The 22,343-nt window shown below is 48.4% G+C and overlaps 1 protein-coding gene across 2 annotated transcripts in view; it reads left to right on the top strand.

The window, feature by feature from the left end:
* Positions 1-22,343, top strand: part of SLC6A17 (solute carrier family 6 member 17) — a 51,175-nt gene that overhangs the window by 15,799 nt on the left and 13,033 nt on the right. For both annotated transcript variants that reach the window (XM_030824869.1, XM_030824870.1), the window contains exons 2-6: positions 73-445; positions 5,310-5,467; positions 7,208-7,334; positions 8,013-8,194; positions 9,891-10,001. In XM_030824869.1, the coding sequence (XP_030680729.1) occupies positions 160-445; positions 5,310-5,467; positions 7,208-7,334; positions 8,013-8,194; positions 9,891-10,001 (864 nt within the window). In that variant the 5' untranslated portion in view covers positions 73-159. The remainder of the gene's footprint in view (positions 1-72; positions 446-5,309; positions 5,468-7,207; positions 7,335-8,012; positions 8,195-9,890; positions 10,002-22,343) is intronic.

The following is a 22,343-nucleotide window of genomic DNA, read 5'->3' as shown; positions in this document are numbered from 1 at the left end:
TTGTGTTCACGCTGGGCTCCTCACCTTCCTGGTGTGGTCAGATAATCCTCTACTGCTCACCTGGTTTCCTAGGTCCCTGGATGAGCAGGAGCTAACAGCAGCTGAATTCCATCTTCTCTGTGTGCTGGGGAGCAGGGCTACACGGCCCAGGTGGCATCAATGCCGAAGAACAGCAAAGTGACCCAGCGTGAGCACAGCAGTGAGCATGTCACTGAGTCAGTGGCCGACCTGCTGGCCCTCGAGGAGCCTGTGGACTATAAGCAGAGTGTACTGAATGTGGCTGGCGAGGCAGGCGGCAAGCAGAAGGCGGTGGAGGAGGAGCTGGACGCAGAGGACCGGCCGGCCTGGAACAGTAAGCTGCAGTACATCCTGGCCCAGATCGGCTTCTCTGTGGGCCTCGGCAACATCTGGAGGTTCCCCTACCTGTGCCAGAAAAATGGAGGAGGTAAGAGACAGCTCTGCCTGCATCAGGGGTCCCCTGCAAATAGGCCGGGCTGAGCGGTAAAAAAGAACACCCCTTTGCTGAGGCAGAACCGGAGCCCTTGTAGGTTGGAGCTCGGGATTCCAGAGTAAGATGCCCCAGGAATAGCTATAATGATAGTTAGTAGCTACCAAGAGACTACAGGACATGATAAGAAAGTGGGCTCTGGCCCCAGACTGCCTGGGTTCAGATTCCAGCCCTGCCAATCAACTTTGGGACCTACTACAAACTGCTTAACCTCCCTGTGCCTCATCTGCAAAATGAGAATAATAGTAGCTCCTGCCTCACAGGATAGTTGGGAAGATTAAGTGAGCTTTACATGCAGAATGGGCAACACACTACCTGACACGGTAAGGAGCACCTGTTGGCCATTATTACTAAATGCTTACAAGGTACTAGGCACTGTTCTAAGGGCTTAATGGATAGTAGGGCTAAGTGCCTGAAACTGCTGATATTTGAGCATCTTAGAACAACCAAAGCACAAATTTTATGTGATTCAACCATCGAATCCTTCCAACAGCCTTATATGAAGGAGTTGTTATCATCCTTGTTTTACAGTCTACAATACTGAGGCACAAATTGGTTAGATAACTTGTTCAAGGTTGTGGGTGATCAAGGTTACAGCTAGTGATAAAGTCAGGGTTCAAACCTGGACAGGCTTGCCCAGAGCCTGGGCACTTAGCCTCCATACCTACTGCCTCCGGGTAGGAGGGGCCTTCACACTGCCCCCTATGCTTGAATCCCTCTTGAGGATGTTGCCCCTAGTATCAAACCACTACCACCACTTCCAGCCCCCAGGAATTGTCCAAAGGCAGCTTTCCCTGAAACCAGGGATCAACTGACTAAAAATAAAGAAAACCCCAATAGGCTGGAAACAGAGATTTGCAAGCCCAGACCTCTGGTCCTGGGAAAATCAGCCAGCAAGAGCTCTTGTGCTCCTGAGTACCTGTGCCTGGCATGGCATGCTCCAGCCTGTTGAGTGGCCCCAGCTTGGCAGGCATTTTACCCCAGCTCCTTCCTTCCTTGCTTGTGGAACTCTTGCCATGTAATCTTTTCCAAAGATGCAGTCCCCTCCTCTCCAGGATGCATCTTTCCCTAGTTTAGAAGGCCATGTTTGGCTGGGAGGCTTCTCCTTTCCAGTTTCTTTTGAAGGGTAGGGAGTGAGAATGCCCACCTGAACTCTTGTGATTGAATTAGGCCAAAGGCTTCCATCTTTTCCCCCATAGCATGTTATATTAGCTGTATGGTCTCCTTGCTTGAAAGATCTTTTTTACTTTTTAATAAGTAACTGTCAATCAGCGCTTGTGGCCTGCATGGCATGGTAACTGAGTTGATATAAGACTAGCCCAAAGCAAAGATATAAAAGTGTATGGTTTCTTTATGACCTGTGAGATGTTGAGAAGAGCTCCAAGGCAACTAAAATGACTTCAAAGGACATGTGGCATTGGAGGACTTAGCTGGGAACCTCTAACCTTGTTCTTTCTAGCTTAGATGATCAGTTCTGCCTGGGCACTTGGTGATGAATTACAGAATCCCTTTCTATGCCACACACAAGCACTCACACCCAGGGCAGTGTTCTTGCCACAGTCTGACTGTTCACAATGACATTAATCACCATGGCACCAGACATAAAGAACTACCCTAGAGGAAAAGCATTGTCAACTCTCAGAATTCTGAGCTTTCCGTTCCACATTCCTGCCTTCCTTTTTCTATCTTCTCTGATTCCTGCAATCCCTTTTTATCTCTACCTTTAACTGTCCCATATTTTTACAGGTTTTTGTTTGTTTGTTTTTTGAGACAGAGTCTATAGCAAGTCGTCTTAAATATTTTTTAGGAGGAGGCAAATTATCACAGGAAGGAGACAGCTGTTTGGTCTGAGAGTTGAGTCTGTGCATTTGAGCTGTAGTCGATGTAATCAAACTTTGCATAGTTCTGGACAGAAACTCTGGAACACTCTCCTTAGCTCCACGAAATGTTGACATCTTCCTAGTTTGCTTTTTCTTCTGTTTATTTTTATGAGAAAAAGGCAAATGTTCAACCAGTGCTTACTATGGGTAAGCCACTCGTTCAATCTTTGCAACAGCCCTGTGTGATAGGCGTTGGGTCAAAGCTTATGAAATGGCCATTTTTGTAAGTCAAAAATAGTCAAATATCAGCAATTTTATACATAATGTTTTCATCCTCTTTACCCAGATGAGAAAACCAGCAGCACAGAGAGATCAAATAATTTTCCCAAAGTCACACAGCTAGTAAGTCATTAAAACCAGGAGGTCTGACTTCAGGATCTGGCTCTTACCGCCAAGATGGTCTTTTAAACCCCAGGAATAACCTCGGGGTTTGCCAGAAGTGAGGCTTAGAATACTGACCGAGGCATAGATGATTAGAGATCCAGAAGGCCTCAGAGATCCTGGATCCTGGCCCTGTCCTGATAAATCTAACATCCTGAACAGTGCTCCCCGCTATTCAGATGAACAACTTGAGGCTCCCGAAAGCTGTTGAAACATAAAAGGAAATCCAGTTGTGTCCCCAAGTTGTATTTTCTAAGGCGGAAGAGGGTGTTGTTGCATTTTCAAGTGATTGCAACAAAGGTTGATATGAAAAAATACCTCTTATTAACCACAAATTCTGCCTATCTTGACCGCGGCCCCCTGAGCACTCTGGTTAGTTTAGGCCTTGGTGTGATAGAGAGACCTGCAGTCAACTCAGGGCCTGGTGGCCTGCCTGAGGTGGACAGAGCCTGGATGGTGAGAGGCCAGTACCTTGTCTTTGCACTCCCACCCCTGTCACTCTTTGGCAGCAGTTACCTGGAGGCTTTCCCTGATTCTTTGGGGAGAAAAAAGAAGCATCCATAGAAGGTGCCAACCCACTTTGCAGACACCCTGAAACTCACCTCCCTGCACATCTTGCCCCATCCAGAACACTGGGGCGAAATACAAAACCAGTGAGGCTGGCCGGGCGCAGTGGCTCACGCCTGTAATCCCGGCACTTTGGGAGGCTGAGGCGTGCGGATCACGAGGTTAGGAGATCGAGACCATCCTGGCTAACATGGTGAAACCCTGTCTCTACTAAAAATACAAAAAATTAGCCGGGTGTGGTGGCGGGCGCCTGTAGACCCAGCTACTCCAGAGGCTGAGACAGGAGAATGGTGTGAACCCGGGAGGCGGAGCTTGCAGAGCCGAGATCGCGCCACTGCACTCCAGCCTGGGCAACAGAGCGAGACTCTGTCTCACAAAAAAACCAACAAAAAACCAGTGAGGCTGTCTCCCTTTGCCTTCCTGCAGCAGATCACTTAGCTCCTTTTCCATTTCCCCACACCCAAAACCAAGGGACCGAGTTAAAGATAGACCCGGGGGTCTAGGCATGTGGCCCTTTGGGCCCTCTCTCCTTCGAGCACCATGATGGGGCTGCCTGTTAGTGACGAGTTGAATGTACGTGTGCATGTGTGCATCTAGTGAGTTAGACGCTGTCGTATAAAGCTCGGTGTGTTGCCTCCCCGGTAGGCTTTCCTGATTAGCTCCATTGGACCCTGGCCCCTTCCTCAGCATGTATGTGCTTGGTTGGCCTGTGTGACTAGTCTGTGGTATGTGTGTGTGTGTGTATGTGTGTATGTGTGTGTATACACATGTGTATACACATGCGTGCTCATATTGCTCACGTGACTCTGCCTGCCTCCCCGGCAGATCGTGAACTGTTCCAGGATGGTATCTGTGCCTTCTGTTACTCCACTGTCCCCCTGCTGCCTGTGCATGGCTCAGAGTGGACCTGCAGTAAATAGCTGATTGTTGCCAAGTGCCAGAATTTGTGCCTAGGGGATGGCTGATTGCCAGTGTTCATTGGCAGATTGGGCACACGTTGGTGAACATGTGGGATGTTATGTTTTGGGGGCAGAGCAGTGTAGCTGGGGGCTTCTGGAGGCTCTCTACTGGCAAGGCTTAGTCAGAGGGTGCTGGGTGACCATCAGGGCCCTGGTGACTGGGGCTGGCCTGACAGTGTTTGACAGACAGGCAGGGCCTTGCTAACAGGACTAGGTTGTTGGCACAGCTCTCAGCGGGGTGCACTCATCTGTGCCCAGACATGGTTTTAATTCTCCTGCTGAATGCCCTGTCACTTGGATTTGGAATTGAGATTGTTTCTGCAGTGAGGCCCAGGACAGCGAGATTAATTTATCATCTGGAATCTTTAGCGAGACCCATTCTATCCTTTATGATCCTCCTGGCTACGCTTTCCTGAACTGCTAATTTCTCTCCCGTTCCTCTCAATTAGCTGTAGATTAATGGCAAAGCTGCTCAGACCCCCCTCTCCCTGGGGAGCTTCCAAGCTCTGCTTCCCTGGAGCTGCCCAGTCTGCTGCATCAGCATCTGGTTCAGACTCTGGGAAGGCTGCACCCGGTGTCTGTGCATCTGGGGGCGAGTGAGCCCCCATGCCATCTGGGGCTGCTTCTCTGTGGTCAGGAGGGGGTGTGAACAGGTGTCCACGGAGCGCCTTATGAGGTGAGTGTGTCTGCTGCGTGTGACTAGACATGTGGATTCTGGAGAGGCAGTGCAATGTCTGTCTGTTTCTGAACCTAGCCTTGTGAGTTGACATACATACACTTCCTCCCTTAGTGTTTCGGGTCAGGGGAGTCAAGGGGGAGAAGGAGGGTCTGGGTGGGCTGCGGTGTGGTAGGCCACACGTGTGGCCAGATCATTCATGGAGGAGCACCAGGACTGGTGACAATTTGCGGATGACCAGAGATGTGGCTGGGACTGGAGGACGTGGCTGCGGCCCCTTCCTTCACTCTGCTGCTGTGCTCCAGAGCCCCTCTGCCATCCCTCTGCCCTCCCCACAGGTGCTTACCTGGTGCCCTACCTGGTGCTGCTGATTATCATTGGGATCCCCCTCTTCTTCCTGGAGCTGGCTGTGGGTCAGAGGATCCGTCGCGGCAGCATCGGTGTGTGGCACTATGTATGTCCCCGCCTGGGGGGCATCGGCTTCTCCAGCTGCATAGTGAGTCAAGGGCTGGGGCAGGCACTGAGTGGGAGGCAGGGGGCTGCTCCTGGGCATTGGAGACAAGGTCACCGAGTTTCCAGGCCAGAGTCCTACGTCAGGACCAGGGCAGGGAGGGGGATCCTCAACATGGGAATTACTCACAGCTAGGGTTCCAGGACCCCAGTCACCATGTTTCCTGAACTGAGAGTTGACCACATTGCCTGAAACAGCATGGAAGATTTGCCTTTGGTGCTAAGGAGGAAAGCTGGGACATATTCACATGGGGTTGCCTGGGACAGCTCAGCCAGAGTTCTCTGGGGACATATGGACTAGCCCAGATGCACTTCTCTGCTTACCAGTCCCTCAGCTCCCCATGAGGGAGGTCCCTCCTCTTTCCTTGTCAAAGAGTATTTTAAGCAGGCAAGCAGGGAGCTCAGGAAAAGGCAGGCCTGGGGCTCAGGGTCTCCTTGCCATTTTGCTGTGCCAAAGAGCAGAGTTGGAGAACTCACACAGGAAACTTAAGGTCAACCCAAGCGGGGTGAGGCTTTGGAACAGTGAGAGACAGGAAGACTCCAGTGGCCCTGGATGGAGAACTTTGTGAGGTCTCCAGGCTCATCCACAAGGCTACAGATGAGACCCTGCTCAGAGCTCTAGGCGAGGAAACAGCATCCCTTAAGGGCAAAGCCTACAGGGGCCCATGCTCACTGCTCACACCTGGGATAAAGACTGGAATGAACTTCTGGAAGGGACTAAGGATTCCACCAGGCCTGGCAGTAGGGCCAGCCCAAACTTGCCTCAGGCAGAGACTGGGAGAGGGCCTATTGCAGCCCCCTACTCTCACGTCAGCCATCAGCTTTGCACTGGCCAGTGCCGTGTATTCTGCTGGGGCTGGCTGTGTGCTGATACACAGGAGTGTGTGTATGGTCTCCCACTTGGACTGAAAGCACCCAAGTAAAGGAAGTGGGTGTCTCACTCTGTCTATGCTCCCAGGAAGTTCTGCTGTATGAGCAGCTGCTCCTACACACACGTGCTCAGGTGAGACTGATGAAGCAAGTGGCCCTCAGCTCTCACACTGACGCCAGTCTCACTGATGCAGGAGACACCCAGGCCTCTGGAAGGGACCACTCTGTGTCCAGAGTGGATGCAGCAAATCCCTGCCCATAGAAACGTTGCTTTCAAAGAAGCCCCTTGGACCCTCAGGCAGAGTCCATGCACTCCTATTTTAAATAAAATTCTACCAGCATTAGTTATTGTGTTCCAAGAAATGACAAGTGCCACCTTTCTAGAGGCAGGCTGCTAACATGCCCGAGAGAGTAGAATCCGCAAGAAACACCCACAAAGTCTCTAGAAGCACAGCAATCTGGGTCTGTTTACCATAGGGGCCAAAGCTGTGCATGCCTTCAGAGTCCTGGAGGGCATCTCTGTCATTACAATCCCCAGTCATCAGGAAATGAGGAGGAGAAAGTACTTCAAGTATCTTAGAAGAATTTCAAACTGGAAAAGATTAACATTTTAAGAGTTTGTTGCTTAAAAGAGAGAACTTTAATGTCTGAAAAATTCCTTTGTGGATTCCCTGAATACCAGATGAATGGAGCGTGAGGGGGCTCCTCCACCACCCGCACCCCATCCCTCTTTGCCTCCCTTGAGGCTGTACTGCTGTGTTTATGGCGCTGCCCACGTGCTGGGCCTCGGGTGGAGCGTGGGGGCAGGCTGGAGTTGCCTGCAGCCTCAGTGACCCCGCAGTGGGCTTGTCCCCAGGTCTGTCTCTTTGTGGGGCTGTATTATAACGTGATCATCGGGTGGAGCATCTTCTATTTCTTCAAGTCCTTCCAGTACCCGCTGCCCTGGAGTGAATGTCCTGTCGTCAGGAATGGGAGCGTGGCAGGCAAGTATGGGGCCCAGCTGGGGATGCCAGCCAGCCCTGTCCCAGGAAGGGGTTTCATAGGCTTAGCGCACACATTTGGAGTTTCAGACTTGTTGTGTCACCTTGGATAAGTCACTTAACATCTCCGATCCTCATTTCCCCTTCCCCAGTGGGAATGGTCTCTTTTCCAGCCTGTTTCTGACAGGATTGAATAAAGCAGTGAGTGTAGACAAAACTCTGGAAAGTGTGACTTTAATTGTTATTACTCACCCTGTTATTCCACTTCACAGTGAGGAAACTGAGGCCCAGAAGCGACTTTCTCATGTTCACACCACTCATCTAACCAATGATCTGGGATGAGAATCCAGGTCTCTAGCTCCCAGCTCAGGACCTTCCCCAAAGAACTTTAGGCCAATTCAGCCTCATGTTTCCTCCCTTCCATGGAGAGACATGGGCAGCAGGAGGCATGGGTAGGAATCAGCCAGGCCAGTTTGTCCTGAAGCCTCCCAGACCCCACTGGGAACCTAGGATTCCTCAGGGTCTGCCAGATCCCGGCTAACCCAGAATGAGCACAGCCCCTCCCAGCTGCCCACCCTCAGCAGCTCCCTCACCCACTGCTGCCCTGAGTGGGGGTCCAGCAGAGGAAGTGACCCCATAGGCCCCGCCACTGAGGCCCTGTGACCTTTGCTGCTATTTCAGTGGTGGAGGCAGAGTGTGAAAAGAGCTCAGCCACTACCTACTTCTGGTACCGAGAGGCCTTGGACATCTCTGACTCCATCTCGGAGAGTGGGGGCCTCAACTGGAAGATGACCCTGTGCCTCCTTGTGGCCTGGAGCATCGTGGGGATGGCTGTCGTTAAGGGCATCCAGTCCTCGGGGAAGGTGAGTGCTGGGGGGGCACCCAGGACCCAAATGGGGAACAACAGAAAGGCACAGAGGGCACAGGGCTAAGAATTCTAGGCTGCCCTTTGCAGGGTCTTCCGGGTGGGCTTGGGCTCCAGATGGCTCTGGATGATAATACAGGCCCCCAGAGGAGGGTGTGGAAGTATCATTCCTATAGTATTGCTCACCATGGACAGCCCACCCAGAATGGAATAGCTGGAAAGTCATTGCCCTGGACCCCAGCCGCTTCCGTGCTCAGATAACTCAGGCCTGCTCTAATGCAAACATCAGAGAGGAGGAAAACTAGAAGTATTGACCTAGGGACATCTGTCTAGATTCTAGACCCTCAGGTTCCCAAGAGCAAAAAAGCTCTAGAAGAGCCTGCTTTGAGCATTTTTTGGTGAAAACCAGCAGCTTGCCATGTCTACAGCTAAAGGGCCCTTTGAGCAGGTAGATGCCATGAGTGAAGGCGGCCTTGGAGGCCTCAGGGGGCAGCTCCATAGCAGTCTCTGAGGGGTAAACCAGCCAAGCCCCACACCTCTTCCCAGCATTTCAGATCCCTTTTAAATAAGGGCCTTTTCTTACTTATCACATATCAGTATTCATATGCTGCCAGGGATGGGAAGGATTGGATTAGAGGTCCTGTATCCCAGACTACTCATTTTACAGATGAGGAAAGTGAGGCCCAGAGAGGGGAAAGCACCTCAGCTAACATCACGCAGCCAGTCAGTCTCAGAGCTGCAACTAGAACCCTGGCTGTTTGAGGCTTCAGGTTCTTTTCCAGATTTGATGAGCAAGGAAGCTAAGCTCTAGAAAGGTAGAGTGACCCCAGCCACTGACCTCTTCCCTTTCCAGAGTTTGAAATAGTAGCTGATGCTTCATGGGACTTCTCAGGTACTGCCACCTGTATGAACACATTTGGTCCACAACAACGTTATGAGTTAGGGATGATTACACCCATTTTAGAGATGAGGAGATGGAGGCTCATGGAGGTTAAATGAAATGCCTGAGGTCACATGTTGGTAAGTGGTAGAGCCAGGGTTAGAACTCAGGCAGGCTAACACCAGACATGCATTCTCTTAGCCTTTACACCACCCTGCCCAAACAGCCCTCTTCCTTTGTTTCAGTGCAGCAAACACTTTGTGAGCATCTCTTGTGTGAGGCCATGTACCACGCACGCAGGGATATAGACATGTGCGAAAAATGCTGTGGTAGAGAAGAGCACACGATTCATCCTCACAAGGGGCTAGGGACTTCTTCAGTTGTCTTCTGTTTGGGAGCCATGTCTATAACCTCCTGACGGTCTTCCATCAAAGGAGCTCTAAGGACAGGGGAGATCCTTAGGGGGCCCACTGGGGGAATGAGACATGGGAGAATGAGGAGGGGACAGCAAAGGACTCCCTCACCCCCTTGGCAGCCCTCTGGGGTGAGGAGGCTGTTAGCTCAGCCCCAGCAGCTCTGGAAGGGAGAAAACCAACCCCATGCACCGCCATGCAGACTCCAGCTTGTCCTGTTCCTGCTTCTGCCTTGGCTCTGTGCCAGATGTGTGGCAGGTTTGGCCCTATGCCCAGGGGTTCCAGGGCTCTGCTTTCTGCTGCCATCGGGGCGGCTCATGTGCCCCAGATGTGAGCAGGGATGGGGGGTGCCAGCTGCAGGAAGGGCTCTGCCTGATGGGGGGTCCCTGTCTTCTCTGCAGGTGATGTATTTCAGCTCCCTCTTCCCCTATGTGGTGCTGGCCTGCTTCCTGGTCCGGGGGCTGTTGCTGCGAGGGGCAGTTGATGGCATCCTACACATGTTCACTCCAAAGGTAAGGGTTTGGGGCTCCCACATGCCAGGGAACAGCAACAGGTCTACTGGGCCTGGTCAGCTTCCTGCAATTTCATGGAATTTAATGCACTCCGAACACCTGCTATGTGTTGAGTATTGTGCCAGGCCCTGGAGAGATGCACAGGGAAGGGGGCATGGGCCCTGCCCTCCAGGTTCCAAGGAGAGGCATGTCACATCGATTTGGGTGAAATTAGAAAAAGCTTCAGAGAGGAGGTAACATCTGAAAGAGCCTTAGGGAGCAGGTAGGATTGCAGAGAGCTGCCATAGGACATTATAATCAAAGGGAACTGCATGAGCAAGGGTGTGGGAAAACACTGGGCATGCTTGAGGCAACAGTGGGAAGTCGGATTTGGCTAGGGCATGAGAGCAGGGAGCTGCATTCATTCATTCATTCATGGGGGCTTTCATTGTGTGGCAGCAGGAACCAAGAAGATGCCTAAGAGAAGAAAGCTCCTGAGACTCTCCCCTTGTACCCAAATCAGAGGAAAGAAGTTACTATTTTATTAAAGATAATAGACTACATGAGTGGTGACTTTAACCTTACCAAAGCCATTCACACTTCCTCTTAATTCTCTCAATAGCCCAGGGAGCAAGATGAGCAGGATCACTGCTCACATTTCACGAAGGGTGCAGCAGAGGCACCAGCATCCTGAAGATGTATACCCAGGTTCCCTAAAGATGGTCTGTCTCCACCCATGGCCTTGCCTCTCTACGACCCTTCAGACCACTGGGCACAACTGGCATGCCTCATGCCATGGAGGACTAAAAGATTTTCAAATGCAGATTGGCACCCCCTCTAAGTTGCCCCAAGCCCTGTACGTCAGAAACCCCAGCTGGTCAGGCTGAGAGTCCATCTCTAAATGCCAGCTGATCAGTAGCAACCAGCAGGGACCTGGTGAGACTATAGCCCATGGGCATAGGGTCAGAGCTCAGTCAGGCCAGCTTGAAGGCCTCAGTGTTCATTGGTGCCACTTTGCACATGGGTGTACACACACACAATCCCCTTTACTCAAACAGTTCGTGCAGGATGACACAGGAAGAAGAACCCAGATCTGATAGGGTTGGAAATCCCTGTAGGCTCCTCATGTCTCAGGGGTAGCACTGGCTAGGGCACATGCCACTCCATAGTCACCAGACAGTGCCTAAATGGTCTCTCAGTGTTCTTGGATATAACATCTGAGGTTTACACATGACCAACTTCAAAGGTCCACTTTATGAAGCACTTAATGAATCTCCTGACGCATAAATGTGAATCCTGAGCCATGTGGCTGGCCGTAGGTTTGTTGTAAACACATGATATCTGACAAAGAAAAAACAAAAACCTAGTTTCTTTGGGAGAAAATAGCCATGAAAAGAAAGCCAATTGTTTTTAACAAATTACAACTGTATCTCTAGAACGATGATCAGTCTAAAATGTTCACTTCAGTTTTCCAATTCTACTTTACTAAACTTTAGGAGGAAATTATATGCTCTGGTGTTGTTCCTAAGGGTGGACTTTCACAAAGGTCTCCAGATGGGCCCCTCATTGGTGTTAAGGGCCCCCTGTATGTAACTCTAGGAGCAAGAGGAACAGATTCACAGGAGCAGCTGCTGGTCCCAACACACACAATACTGCTCACCACTGGATTCAGACACACTTTAAATTATCTTTTTAATTATGAAATATCTCAGGCATATAAACACATATCTAATAATATAATAAAAATTCTTAGGAAATAAAATATTACAGATGCCATTAAAGTGCCAGTGTAGCCCTCCCTGATCCCATTGCCTTCCCTTCCCGAAGATAGCAACTGTCTTATTCCATTCCTGCTGCTACAACAAAAATTCCTTAGACTGGATAATTTATAAACAATTGAAATTTATTGCTCGCAGTTCTGGAGGCTGGGAAGTCCAAGATCAAAGCATCCAGCTTCAGTATCTAGTGAGGACTCTCTGCTTCAAAGATGGTGCTTTCTCACTGCATCCTCACATGGCAGAAGTTCAAGGGAGCTCACTTGAACCTCTTTTTGTAGGGGCACTAATCCCGTCAGGGCTCCACTGTCATGACCTAATCACTTCCCAAAGACCCCCACCTCTTAATCTATCACATTGAGTATTAGGTTCTGTCATGGGAATTTTGAAGGGATACTAACATCCAGATTATAGCAACCACTATCCTCAATTTGGGATTTGTCTTGATCATACATTCTTTGAAATTTGTTATACATATATGTGTATCCATAAACAATGTTTTGCATTTCTGCATACCTTTAACCTTTACATAAATGGCATCATATTATATGTATTCTGCAACTTGCTTTTATTTTTGCTTAACATGATTTTTTAAGATTTACCAATTTTGGTGTATAGCTCTAGTGCATCAGTTTTCATGGATGCATAGTATTTCGCTGTAGGACTAAACTGAAATGTATTTATTCATTCTCTAGTTAATGATCATTTAAGTTGTTTCCAGTTTTCACCATTGCTAATAATGTTACAATAAACACTACGCAGGTCTTCATGCATACGTATTTCTCTAGGGTATCTATGTTTAGGAGTGGAATTGCTGTCTCAAAGGGTGTGCATATCTTCAGTCTTATTCAATGTTGACTAAATTGCACTCCCAAATGGTTGTATCTGCTAACACTCCCACAAGTTGTACATGAAAATCCCAGTTTTTCCACATTTGTCAGTCTTCAATTTTTGCCAATTAGATGGGTGCAAAATGGTTTATGTACACTTTGATCAGTAGGGGGTGCTTCTTTCCTTCCTTCTTCCTTCCCCTTCCCCTTCCCCTCCTGTCCCCTCCTTTCCCCTTCCTTTCTTTTTTGAGGCGGAGTTTCACTCTTGTTGCCCAGTCTGGAGTGCAATGGCACGATCTCAGCTCACCGCACTGTCTGCCTCCTGGGTTCAAGCTATTCTCCTGCCTCAGCCTCCTGAGTAGCTGGGATTACAGTCATGTGCCAACACACCTGAGTAGTTTTGTATTTTTAGTAGAGATGGGGTTTCTCCATGTTGGTCAGGCTGGTCTCGAACTCCCGACCTCAGGTGATCCGCCCGCCTTGGCCTCCCAAAGTGTTGGGATTACAGGCGTGAGCCACTGCGCCTGGCCTTGGGGTGCTTCTTTCTAAAACAGTTTCCTGGATGTTCAGGAAACCATGTGAATCCACTTTGGCATTTGCAGAGGCCAGGGTCTTCATGAGACTTTAAAAAATCAAATCCAGGAGCCTGGCACAGTGGTGTGTGCCTGTAATTTCAGCTACTTGGGAGGCTGAGGTGGGAGGATCCGTTGAGTCTAAGAGTTAGATACCAGCCTGAGTAACAATAGTGAAACTCCATCTCCAAAAAATAATTAATTAATTAATTAAAAATCAACATAAAACTAAAGTGACTCTCCCGAAGCTACACGGCTGGTGAGAAGCAGAGGCAAACCTGAACTCATGTCCACAGACTCCATATCCCATGCTCTCCAGCTGATAAACTGGCTTCATGAAAATTGGTGGCTGAAGGCCAGGTGGCAAGAGTGGAGGGTTAAATAGAAATCTCCCCTACCTTACAATTTCATCTAAAATCATTCCTTCTTATATTCCTGGCAATGACTAAAAACCCACATTTTGAGGGATAGGAAGGAGAGGTTTTGCAGGAACAAAAACCCCAGCACACTACTGCTAATCTGCCTTTCGCCATCTCACACCCCACGGTTGAGCTGAGCTGGCTGAGAAGGAAGCTCTGGGGGGCTCCATCCAAGCCCCTCAGGGAGTCAGGCAAGAGAGGCCAATGGTGATGGCTGGGGTGAGATTCCTATTTACAAATCCCTCCAAGTCATTTGCAGAAAGGGTGGGCCGACTCTCAGAAACAATTGCCGGACAGTATATATGTGGCAAACTACTGTTGCAGAGCTGTGACTGTTTCAGCACAGGATTGGGGAGATATGAGGCATCCTAGGAGCCATTTCAAGTTCTTGCCCTAGAATGATGCTGTAAAGTACCAGGTCACTGCCCTAGCTGCCCATGCTGTGCACTGCTCCATTCATATAGACTATAATGTAAATGACATCCCCAGGAGTCATGCTGTTTGGTACCTCTGGCAGAGTCCAAGAGTTTTTGGCCAGGGCATCTCAGAGCCCATGTGGGAGAAGCATAGGCTCTCCATAGATTGCGCTAAATGACCTGGAAGGCCTTCCCTTCCATAGAGCCTTCCAGCATCAGAAATAATTCAGGCTATCGGACCTGGACTTTGCAGTCCATGTCTTCAAGCAGACAGTTACCGGGTATGATGAATGCAATGTGGCCAAGCTGCCATGATGACCCACTGGCATCATTGATAGGACAGTAACTCGTGTTGACGGCTAATGAACTTCTTGAATTCCTTGGGCGGCTTTTCTCCTGATTACTTTCTTTCCATGTAGGTAAAAACCCAGGTCAGCATGGGCTACCTGCAATTAATCATGTGATTTGCTCAATATAAAGTGGTAAATTATGGTAAAATTTTTAACCACCAAAATGTTCAGAGAATGTTTATCAAAATTACAACTGTTCATATCCTTCAGCCCAGCAATTTAACTTCTACATATTTGTCCTACAGATGTACTCATACATAAGCAAAATGATCAGTGTACAATGTTGTTCATTACAGCATTTGTTTTAGTGGAAAAAGATTGAAAACAACCCAAATAACCATCATTCACTTATTCATTCAACAAAGGTTTATCGAACGCCTGTTACATGCACTGTTCCGAGTCACGGGATCCAGCAGTGAACAAAGCAGACAGACTTCCTGGTCCTCATGGAGCTTACATTCTGGTGGAGGGAGACAGATGTTGTCAGATAATATAAGATAAAGAATTGTCATTAACTGTTGATGCCAAGGGGAAAAATAAAGCAGAGGAGATTTAGGGCATTCAGGGAGAAGAGTTGCAATTATGGACAGTACCGTCAGGGAACGCCTCGCTGAGAAGTGACGTATGGATGAAGACCTGAAGGAGGCCAGGGAGCAGGCTATGTGGATATTTAGAAGTAATGCATTCCATCCTGAACAGAGGGAACAATGAGTGAAAAGGGCTTGAGACTGGCTGTGGCTGGCGTATTCAAAGAGGCCAGTGTGGCTGGAACAGGAGGGGAAAGAGGTAGGACATATGGTCTGTAGTAATGTACAGCCAGATCATGAGGGTCCTGTGGTTAAGGTAAGAAGTTTGACATTTACTCTGGTGAAAAGGGAGCCATTGAGAGTTCTCAGCAGAGGAGTAGCATGATCTGACTTCTTAGGATGATCATTCTAAGCCTCTTAAGTGGCTTCTATAGAAAATCTGAGGGAATAAGGACAGGACAGGGAGACCTGCCAGGAGGTCCTCCAGGTGAGAGATGACTGGGGTTTGAGCCCAGGTAGTGGCAATGGGAGTGATGAAAGTTGGTTTGATGGAAGATACATTTCATAAGCAGAGTCAAAACGATTTGTTGGATTGGTTGTGAGGTGTAAGAGGAAGCGAGGAGTCAAGGATGACTGTGGCCCTTTACATGAGCAGTTGGAAGGATGGAATTGACATTTATGGAGATGGGGAAGACAGTGGAGGGAACAGATTTGGTGGGGAACATCAAGAGTACTCTTTTGGACATGGCAGGCTTAAAATATCTAATAGATCTCCACATGGAGATGCTGAGGAGGCAGTTGGATGTATGGATCTAGAGGTCAGGTGTGGAGGTCTGCATTTGGGAGTCTGGGATAACAGAGAGAATTTAAAGCCATAGATTGGTTCACAATCACCTAGAGAATGAACAAAGACAGAGAAGAGAGCTGAGCACTGGGGCCCTGGTGTTTAGAGGCTGAGGGCGGGATAGCTGTGGGTGGGTGGTGGCGGGGAGGTCAAAGAATAGGAGCAGAGAGAGAGAGAGACAGGCAGGCTGACAGACAAACAGACATTCTAGACGCAGAGTGAAGAAAATGTTTTAAGAAAAAGGGAACAATCAGCCATGTCCAAAGCTGCTGAGAGGTCAGGTGATGAGGTCTGAGAATTGACCTAGGCACTTGGCAACAGAGGGGTCACTGGTGACCTCAACAAGAGCTACTTTGATGGCGTGCTGAGGACAAATCTAATAATAATGGGTTGAAGGGAAAATGGGAGTGAGGAATTGGAGACAAGTAATAGGTACCAGTTATTCTCAGGAGTTTTGCTATAGAGGAGCAGAGAAATGAGAAATAGGATGGTAACTGGAGAGGGCCATGGGGTCAAGGGTGTTATTTCACAATTTATATGATAAAAATAGTCCATCATACACCACTGGTGGGAACGTGAAATGGTATAATGGCTTTGGAAAACAGCCTGGCAGTTCCTCAAAAGGTTAAACAGAGTTAGCATATGACCCAGCCATTCCACTCCTAGGCACATATCCAAGAGAACTGAAAGCATGTTCACACAAAAACTTATACACAAATGTTCATAGCAGCATTGTGCATTATAGCCAAAAAGTAGAAACAACACAATGTCCATCAACTGATGAATAAATTTTTAAAATGTGGTATATGCATATGGTGGGATATTATCCAGCCATAAAAAGGAATGAGGCAGTGATACACATTGCAACATGCAACTCCTGAAAACTTTAAGCTAAATGAAAGAAGCCAAACACAAAAGACCACACAGTATGATTCCAATGATATGAAAGGTCCAGAATAGGTGAATCCACAGAGAAAGAAGGTGGATTAGTGGTTAGTACTGGGCTTGTGGGGAGGTTGGGGGAGACATGGGGAATGACTCTATATGTTTGGGTTTTCTTTTTGGGGTGACGAAGAGGTTTTAAAATTGAGTGTGGTAATAGTTACACAGCAGTGTGTTATGCTAAAAACGATTGAATTGTGCACTTAAATTCAAAAAAGAGGAGGTAGTTTATATTATAGGAGAGGAGAAATAAGCAGGAGGGAGAGACTGCAGTGCTCAGCTGGAAGAGTTGGTCTCAGCTAGGACCACACACAGTCCCCATAGTAGCAGGAGGGAAAGGCCCAGCCACAGCGCGTGGATGCTGGCAGGTGAGATGCTGTGGGGAGGAGCTCTCTTCCGATTGTGTCATTTTTCGCGGTGAAGTAGGAGACAAGGTGATCGTCTGAGAGCAAGAAGGGAGGAGGAGGACTTGGAGGGCTAAGGAGGAGTGAGTGTGAAGTAACTGTGTAAGAGATAGGGGAAATGTGTGGGCAGCGGCAGCACGAAGGGCCCCCTGCAGGCTAGGGGTCAAGAGTGTGCAGTGGACTCTCCAGCATGGAGATCGCCAACACTTCTGCAACTCCAAGATAGACACTTTTTCACATTTGAACATCTCTGAAAGCACGCTGTTGCCAACAATCGGTGAGGCAATTATACAAGCCTGTTTTTTTGTTTGTGTTTGTTTTTTGTTTGTTTTTTTTGATGGAGTCTTGCTCTGTTGCCCAGGCCAGAGTGCGGTGGCGCGATCTCAGCTCACTGCAACCTCCGCCTCCTGGGTTCAAACGATTCTCCTGCCTCAGCCTCCCGAGTAGCTGGGACTACAGGCATGTGCCACAATGCCTGGCTAATTTTTTGTATTTTTAGTAGGGGTTTCACCATGTCAGCTAGGATGGTCTTGATCTTCTGACTTTGTGATCCGCCCACCTCGGCCTCCCAAAGTGCTGGGATTACAGGTGTGAGCCACCACGCGCGGCCCACAAGCCTGTGTTTTACAATGGTTGGTGCTTACTCTGTGCCAGGCACTTTTGTGTGCACTTTGCGTATATTAACCCATTTAAACCTCCTAACAACCCTGGAGAGGTTGGTACTCTCACTATCACCACTGTGCAGATGGGAAAACTGAAGCACAGAAAGGGTGGATAACTGTAGGGAGGAGGCTGTGAGTGGGCAAGAGCAGAAGGGGCAGTGTGCCAGGAGCTCTGGGACTCTGTGGGTTCCCAACTTAGCACGTTGAGGAAGTGCCAAGGCTGGGAACAAGGGCAGTGGCCCCAGGAGTGTGGAGAGTTCTGTGACCACTCTGGTGTGGACAGTAGGAAAAAAGAGGAACACACCCACACATATTCACATGCATGTATGTATATATGTATGTAATGTATGTGTGTGTGTATACTGCTGGTATATGCATAAAATATCACAGGGGGGTACACAGGAAACTGACACCATGGGTACATCTGGAGAAGAAGAACCAGGTATTACAGGATACAGGGATGAGGAAAAGAGACCGAGGGATCAGGGGTGTGCATCAACTCCTAGAGAAGAGAAGTGGGATCTCTGCAAGTTCTAAAGGCCCAGGGGTGGAGGTTAGGGGTGGAGCTTCTTGACTCCCACAGTTAGAGAGAGGGCTTCTCAGCAGGATGATGAAGGTGGCCCAGCCTCATTACCAGAGCGTGGGCTCTGGAGCCAGACAATCTGGTTCAGACTGTAGCTCATCACTCAGCAGTTGTTGGGCAAGTTCATTTGCCCTCAGGGCCTCAGTTTCCGCAATGGCAAGATGGGGTGGACAGTGGCGCCTCCCCAACAGGGTCGTCGGGAAAGTGCTTAGGACTGCTCCTGGCAAGTGGAGAGCATGTGGTAAATGTTAGCTATTATTATCCTCATTCCTTGTGAAGGTGACACTGTTCTTGGGCAGCAGGAGCCCGGTGCTCCAGTGCCATCTGGTGCCTCGCGGCCCCGGCTGGCTCCACACCAGCAGGTGCACAGCAGTGCTGAGAAGCAAGGCGTGTGCTCCTGTCACGCATGCGCTCAGGCTAGGGCTCAGCAGCTGCTTGTGGACTCAAAAGCATCATCATGCCCATGAGTCAAACGCCTTGATACACTTTGTTTCCCTGAGTGAGGAAGTAGTTCAGCCATCATGCTGAAGAATTGGCAGGAAGCTGTTCCTCTGTTTTAGAGCAGACGCCCCAAGGAGGGGGTGGGCCTTCTTTTCTGCGGGAAAAGCCCATTGCCCATCCTTCTCTTGCAGTCACATCCTGATGCCTGGAAGGGGCGTGGGGTTTTCTGAGTCTGGCCAGGGGTTCATCCTCTGTTGTTGCTTGTTAGAATCATGCATCGTCACCCCAGGAATCCTGGAAAGAGCCGCTTTAAATGCAAGGAACTATAAGCATTCTGTACTGAAGGTGCCAGGCTCAATTTACCCCCAGATTAGCGCCGGGCATCTGTGGTCATCTCCTTCAGCAAGAGTACCCCTCTTGAGCTGCAGGCTGGAAGGGAGGGTGCCCAGGGACCACCTGCACCAGGCACTTTTCTCCTCAAAGGTCAAGTTCACCCTCAGATGCTTTCCTGGGCCCTATCAATGTCAAATTTGGTTCCATCAATTTGCTGGGTGATGCGTATGTGTGTGATGGGTATCCATTACACTATCTTCTCTACCTTTGTACATTTTATAATAAATATTCCATGATTTTTTAGTGGAAAAAGAGCAATCTTAACAAACAAATTTTTGTTCTCTCCAAAGTTGTTGAATATTCCATCCTCCAAGACATCTCCAAGCTATATAGGGCCAGCTCTGATCTGCAGTTTGGGATTGTGGTATCCTCCCAGGAGTGTCTGCCTCCATTTATGAAATTTGGCCCTGAAGTGTGACTAGGCTGAGGAATTTATTCACATCTTCATTTATCCTAAACCTTTTAGGTTTAGGGTATGATGGAAATCTTAATGATGGTATGAATTTGGGTCTCACAGGTAGTCTGGACCTTTTTGTAAAAATGATTGACATAGATAAAAAAGGAAATACTTACCAAAAAAAAAAAAAGGAAAGAAAGAGAAGAGGAAAGGATAATAAAATGAAGCCGGTGTTAAAATAGCCATGTTTTAGAAAGTAGAAATTTGAAGTCCTAAGATCATCCTCTTATCCTAGAAGACAGCATCTTAGCCCAAAAGGCTGGTACAACTTTGTAGCCCCTTGTCTGGTCCCTCCTGCTCAGCTCACAACTCATAGAAAAAGGTCAGCTTTTGTCTAGTCTCTCTCTCTCTCTCTTGCTCCTGACTCTTTCCTTCTCTCACACGTGCTAGGCACTGTTCATACAAACAGGAGAGGAGATGGGCTCCAGCCCTAAGCACAAAGTGTTGAGAGGAAGACGAGACACATAAACCTGTGACGTGGGTATTAACAAGAGCTGTGAGAGCTCAAGGACCAGAGGCAATCAGGAAAAATTTTAAAGAAGAAATGATATTCATGGTGGGTTTTGAGAAATTTGTAGGAGTTTACCAGAAAGTGAGTAGGAGGAAGGGAATTTCAGGAAAAAATTACAGCCTAGGCAAAGGCCAGAGGTGTGAAAGACCATGGTGCTTTTGAAGAGGAGTAAGTTACCTGCACGTAGAATGTTCAGAACATAAAGGAATGGAAAAAGATTTTCTAGAAGACAGTGGGGAACCATCAAATATTTTTCAGCATGCGAGCGACGTGACCAGAGCTGTGTTCATCTTGTTAAAAAAACAAAAACAAAAACAAAACAAACACTTCAGCTAGATTAAATGTAAAAGTTTAATTGAGCAATGAACAATTCGCGAATTGGGCAGCCTTCTGAGCCAGAGCAGGTTCAGAGACTCCAGTGCAGTCATGTGATGGAAGAAGATTTATGGACAGAAAAAGGAAAGTGACTTACGGAAAACGGAAGTGAGGTACAGAGACAGCTGGATTGGTCACAGCTTGGCATTTGCCTTATTTGAAGTTGGTTCGAACAGTTGGCCACATTTGATTGGCCAAAACTCAGTGATTGGCACAAGAGTGGGCTACGGTCTGTTTACACCTCCACTTCTTATAGTTCATGATGTACAGAGAAACCTTCAGGCCAAACTTAAAATATGTAAGGAGGCAGCTTTAGGCTAAACTTGATTTAATCATCTCAACATACCTTCTTTTAGAAAATTTCATAATTCTTCCTAGTTAGAACTCACCAAACTGCTCAGAGCCCTCCCATGAGGTGCTGGTTTCTAGCCTAGGAGAAGCGCCCAGGCTCCAGCAGATTGTGGTAGGGCTGTTGTGATTGACATTTGCGAATACCAGAGGAGGCCAGCCAGCATGCCTTCCAGGCATAAGTCACCCTTATACCCATTTCTGGAGCATTCTTGAAAAATTATTTTTCAAAAACTCACCCAAGAGATGGGAATTAACACAAGTCCTTTCCCAGTGGAACTATGATTATTTTCTTCTCCTTTTCTATTCTCCAAATTTCTACTAGGCACAGTACAGGCCCCCATTTTCTTATCCACAATACCAAAATCCAAATAGCCATGAAAAACAACAGTTGGTTTGGTTTGGTTTTGATCCTCCAGAACTCACTTGGAAGCAAAATGACCTGCACAGATGTGAGGCTATTTATAGTCTTTATTGATTCACTTGGTGTGAATATTCATATTTTGCTGCAGAAATACTAACGTGTTTGATTACAGGGTGCTGCCCCAGACCCCGCTGGGGGTGATATGTAATTAAGTAGCATATGCATCACATTACCTTTCTAAAATTAAATTAGAAACAAAAGCTTGTATTCCAAAACCAGTCGGCCCCCAGGGCTTTTAGATAAGGAACCGTGGGCCTGTATTACTTTTGTAAAGAAGGTAACATTTCATCTTACTTTAAAAACCAGACATCCGCCTATGCAAGGGGGTGGGCCCCCAGCAGTACAGGACAGCCCTGCCCTGTTTCTCTGGTCACCTGGCTCTCCCATGCTCCGCTGTGGCTATTTTAAACCCTTCCAATCCTTCACACCCTCTGACCTTCCTTCCGGCATACTCATCCCCAGCAGATGATTTTGCCTCCTGCTTTACAGGGAAAACAGAAGCTGCCAAGAAACTCCCTCAGATGACAGAGACAGAAACCGACCATAAAACCTGCCTGCAGCTGCCCCATCCTGTCCTCCCTCCCTCCTCTCTCAAATGAGCAGCCCAAGGGTGGTCCTATGGAGGACAGCTTCCCACCCCATCCTGATCCCTACCCTCCAGCTTTTCAAGACACTCCATTGAAAACAAAAACAAAAAAGAAATCAAGACAACATATAAAAACACAACCCTTTGTTGATTTCATAGCCTTCTCCTGGTACTGCCCTTCTTCTCCTGATCTGAGGCTTGCTTCTCCGAGGACCTGCTTACCCACATTGCCTCCATTTCCTCCCCTCTGCCTCTCTCCTTTCTTCACTTCCCCTGGCTTCTTGCCAGGGAGCAACTCCAAGGAAGCCTCTGAAGGCCCCTGCGGCCTCCTCTGCAGACTCCCTCAGGGTCTTTCACTGGCAGCACTGACCCTTCCTCCTCCAGGCTCTGGGTTTTCCTCTTGTCTCTGCTGCTTCTCCTTCTCTGACTCCCTTTCAGGAGACTCTCCCTCTTCCCTGCATTCAGTGTTGGAGATAGGAGCAGGCTTTTGCTTCTTATCCCTCT

Source organism: Nomascus leucogenys, chromosome 12 (genome assembly GCF_006542625.1).
Source record: "Nomascus leucogenys isolate Asia chromosome 12, Asia_NLE_v1, whole genome shotgun sequence".
Lineage (NCBI taxonomy): Eukaryota > Metazoa > Chordata > Mammalia > Primates > Hylobatidae > Nomascus > Nomascus leucogenys.
Note: the sequence above shows the minus strand (reverse complement) of the source record. Positions and strands in the feature narration are given on the sequence as shown.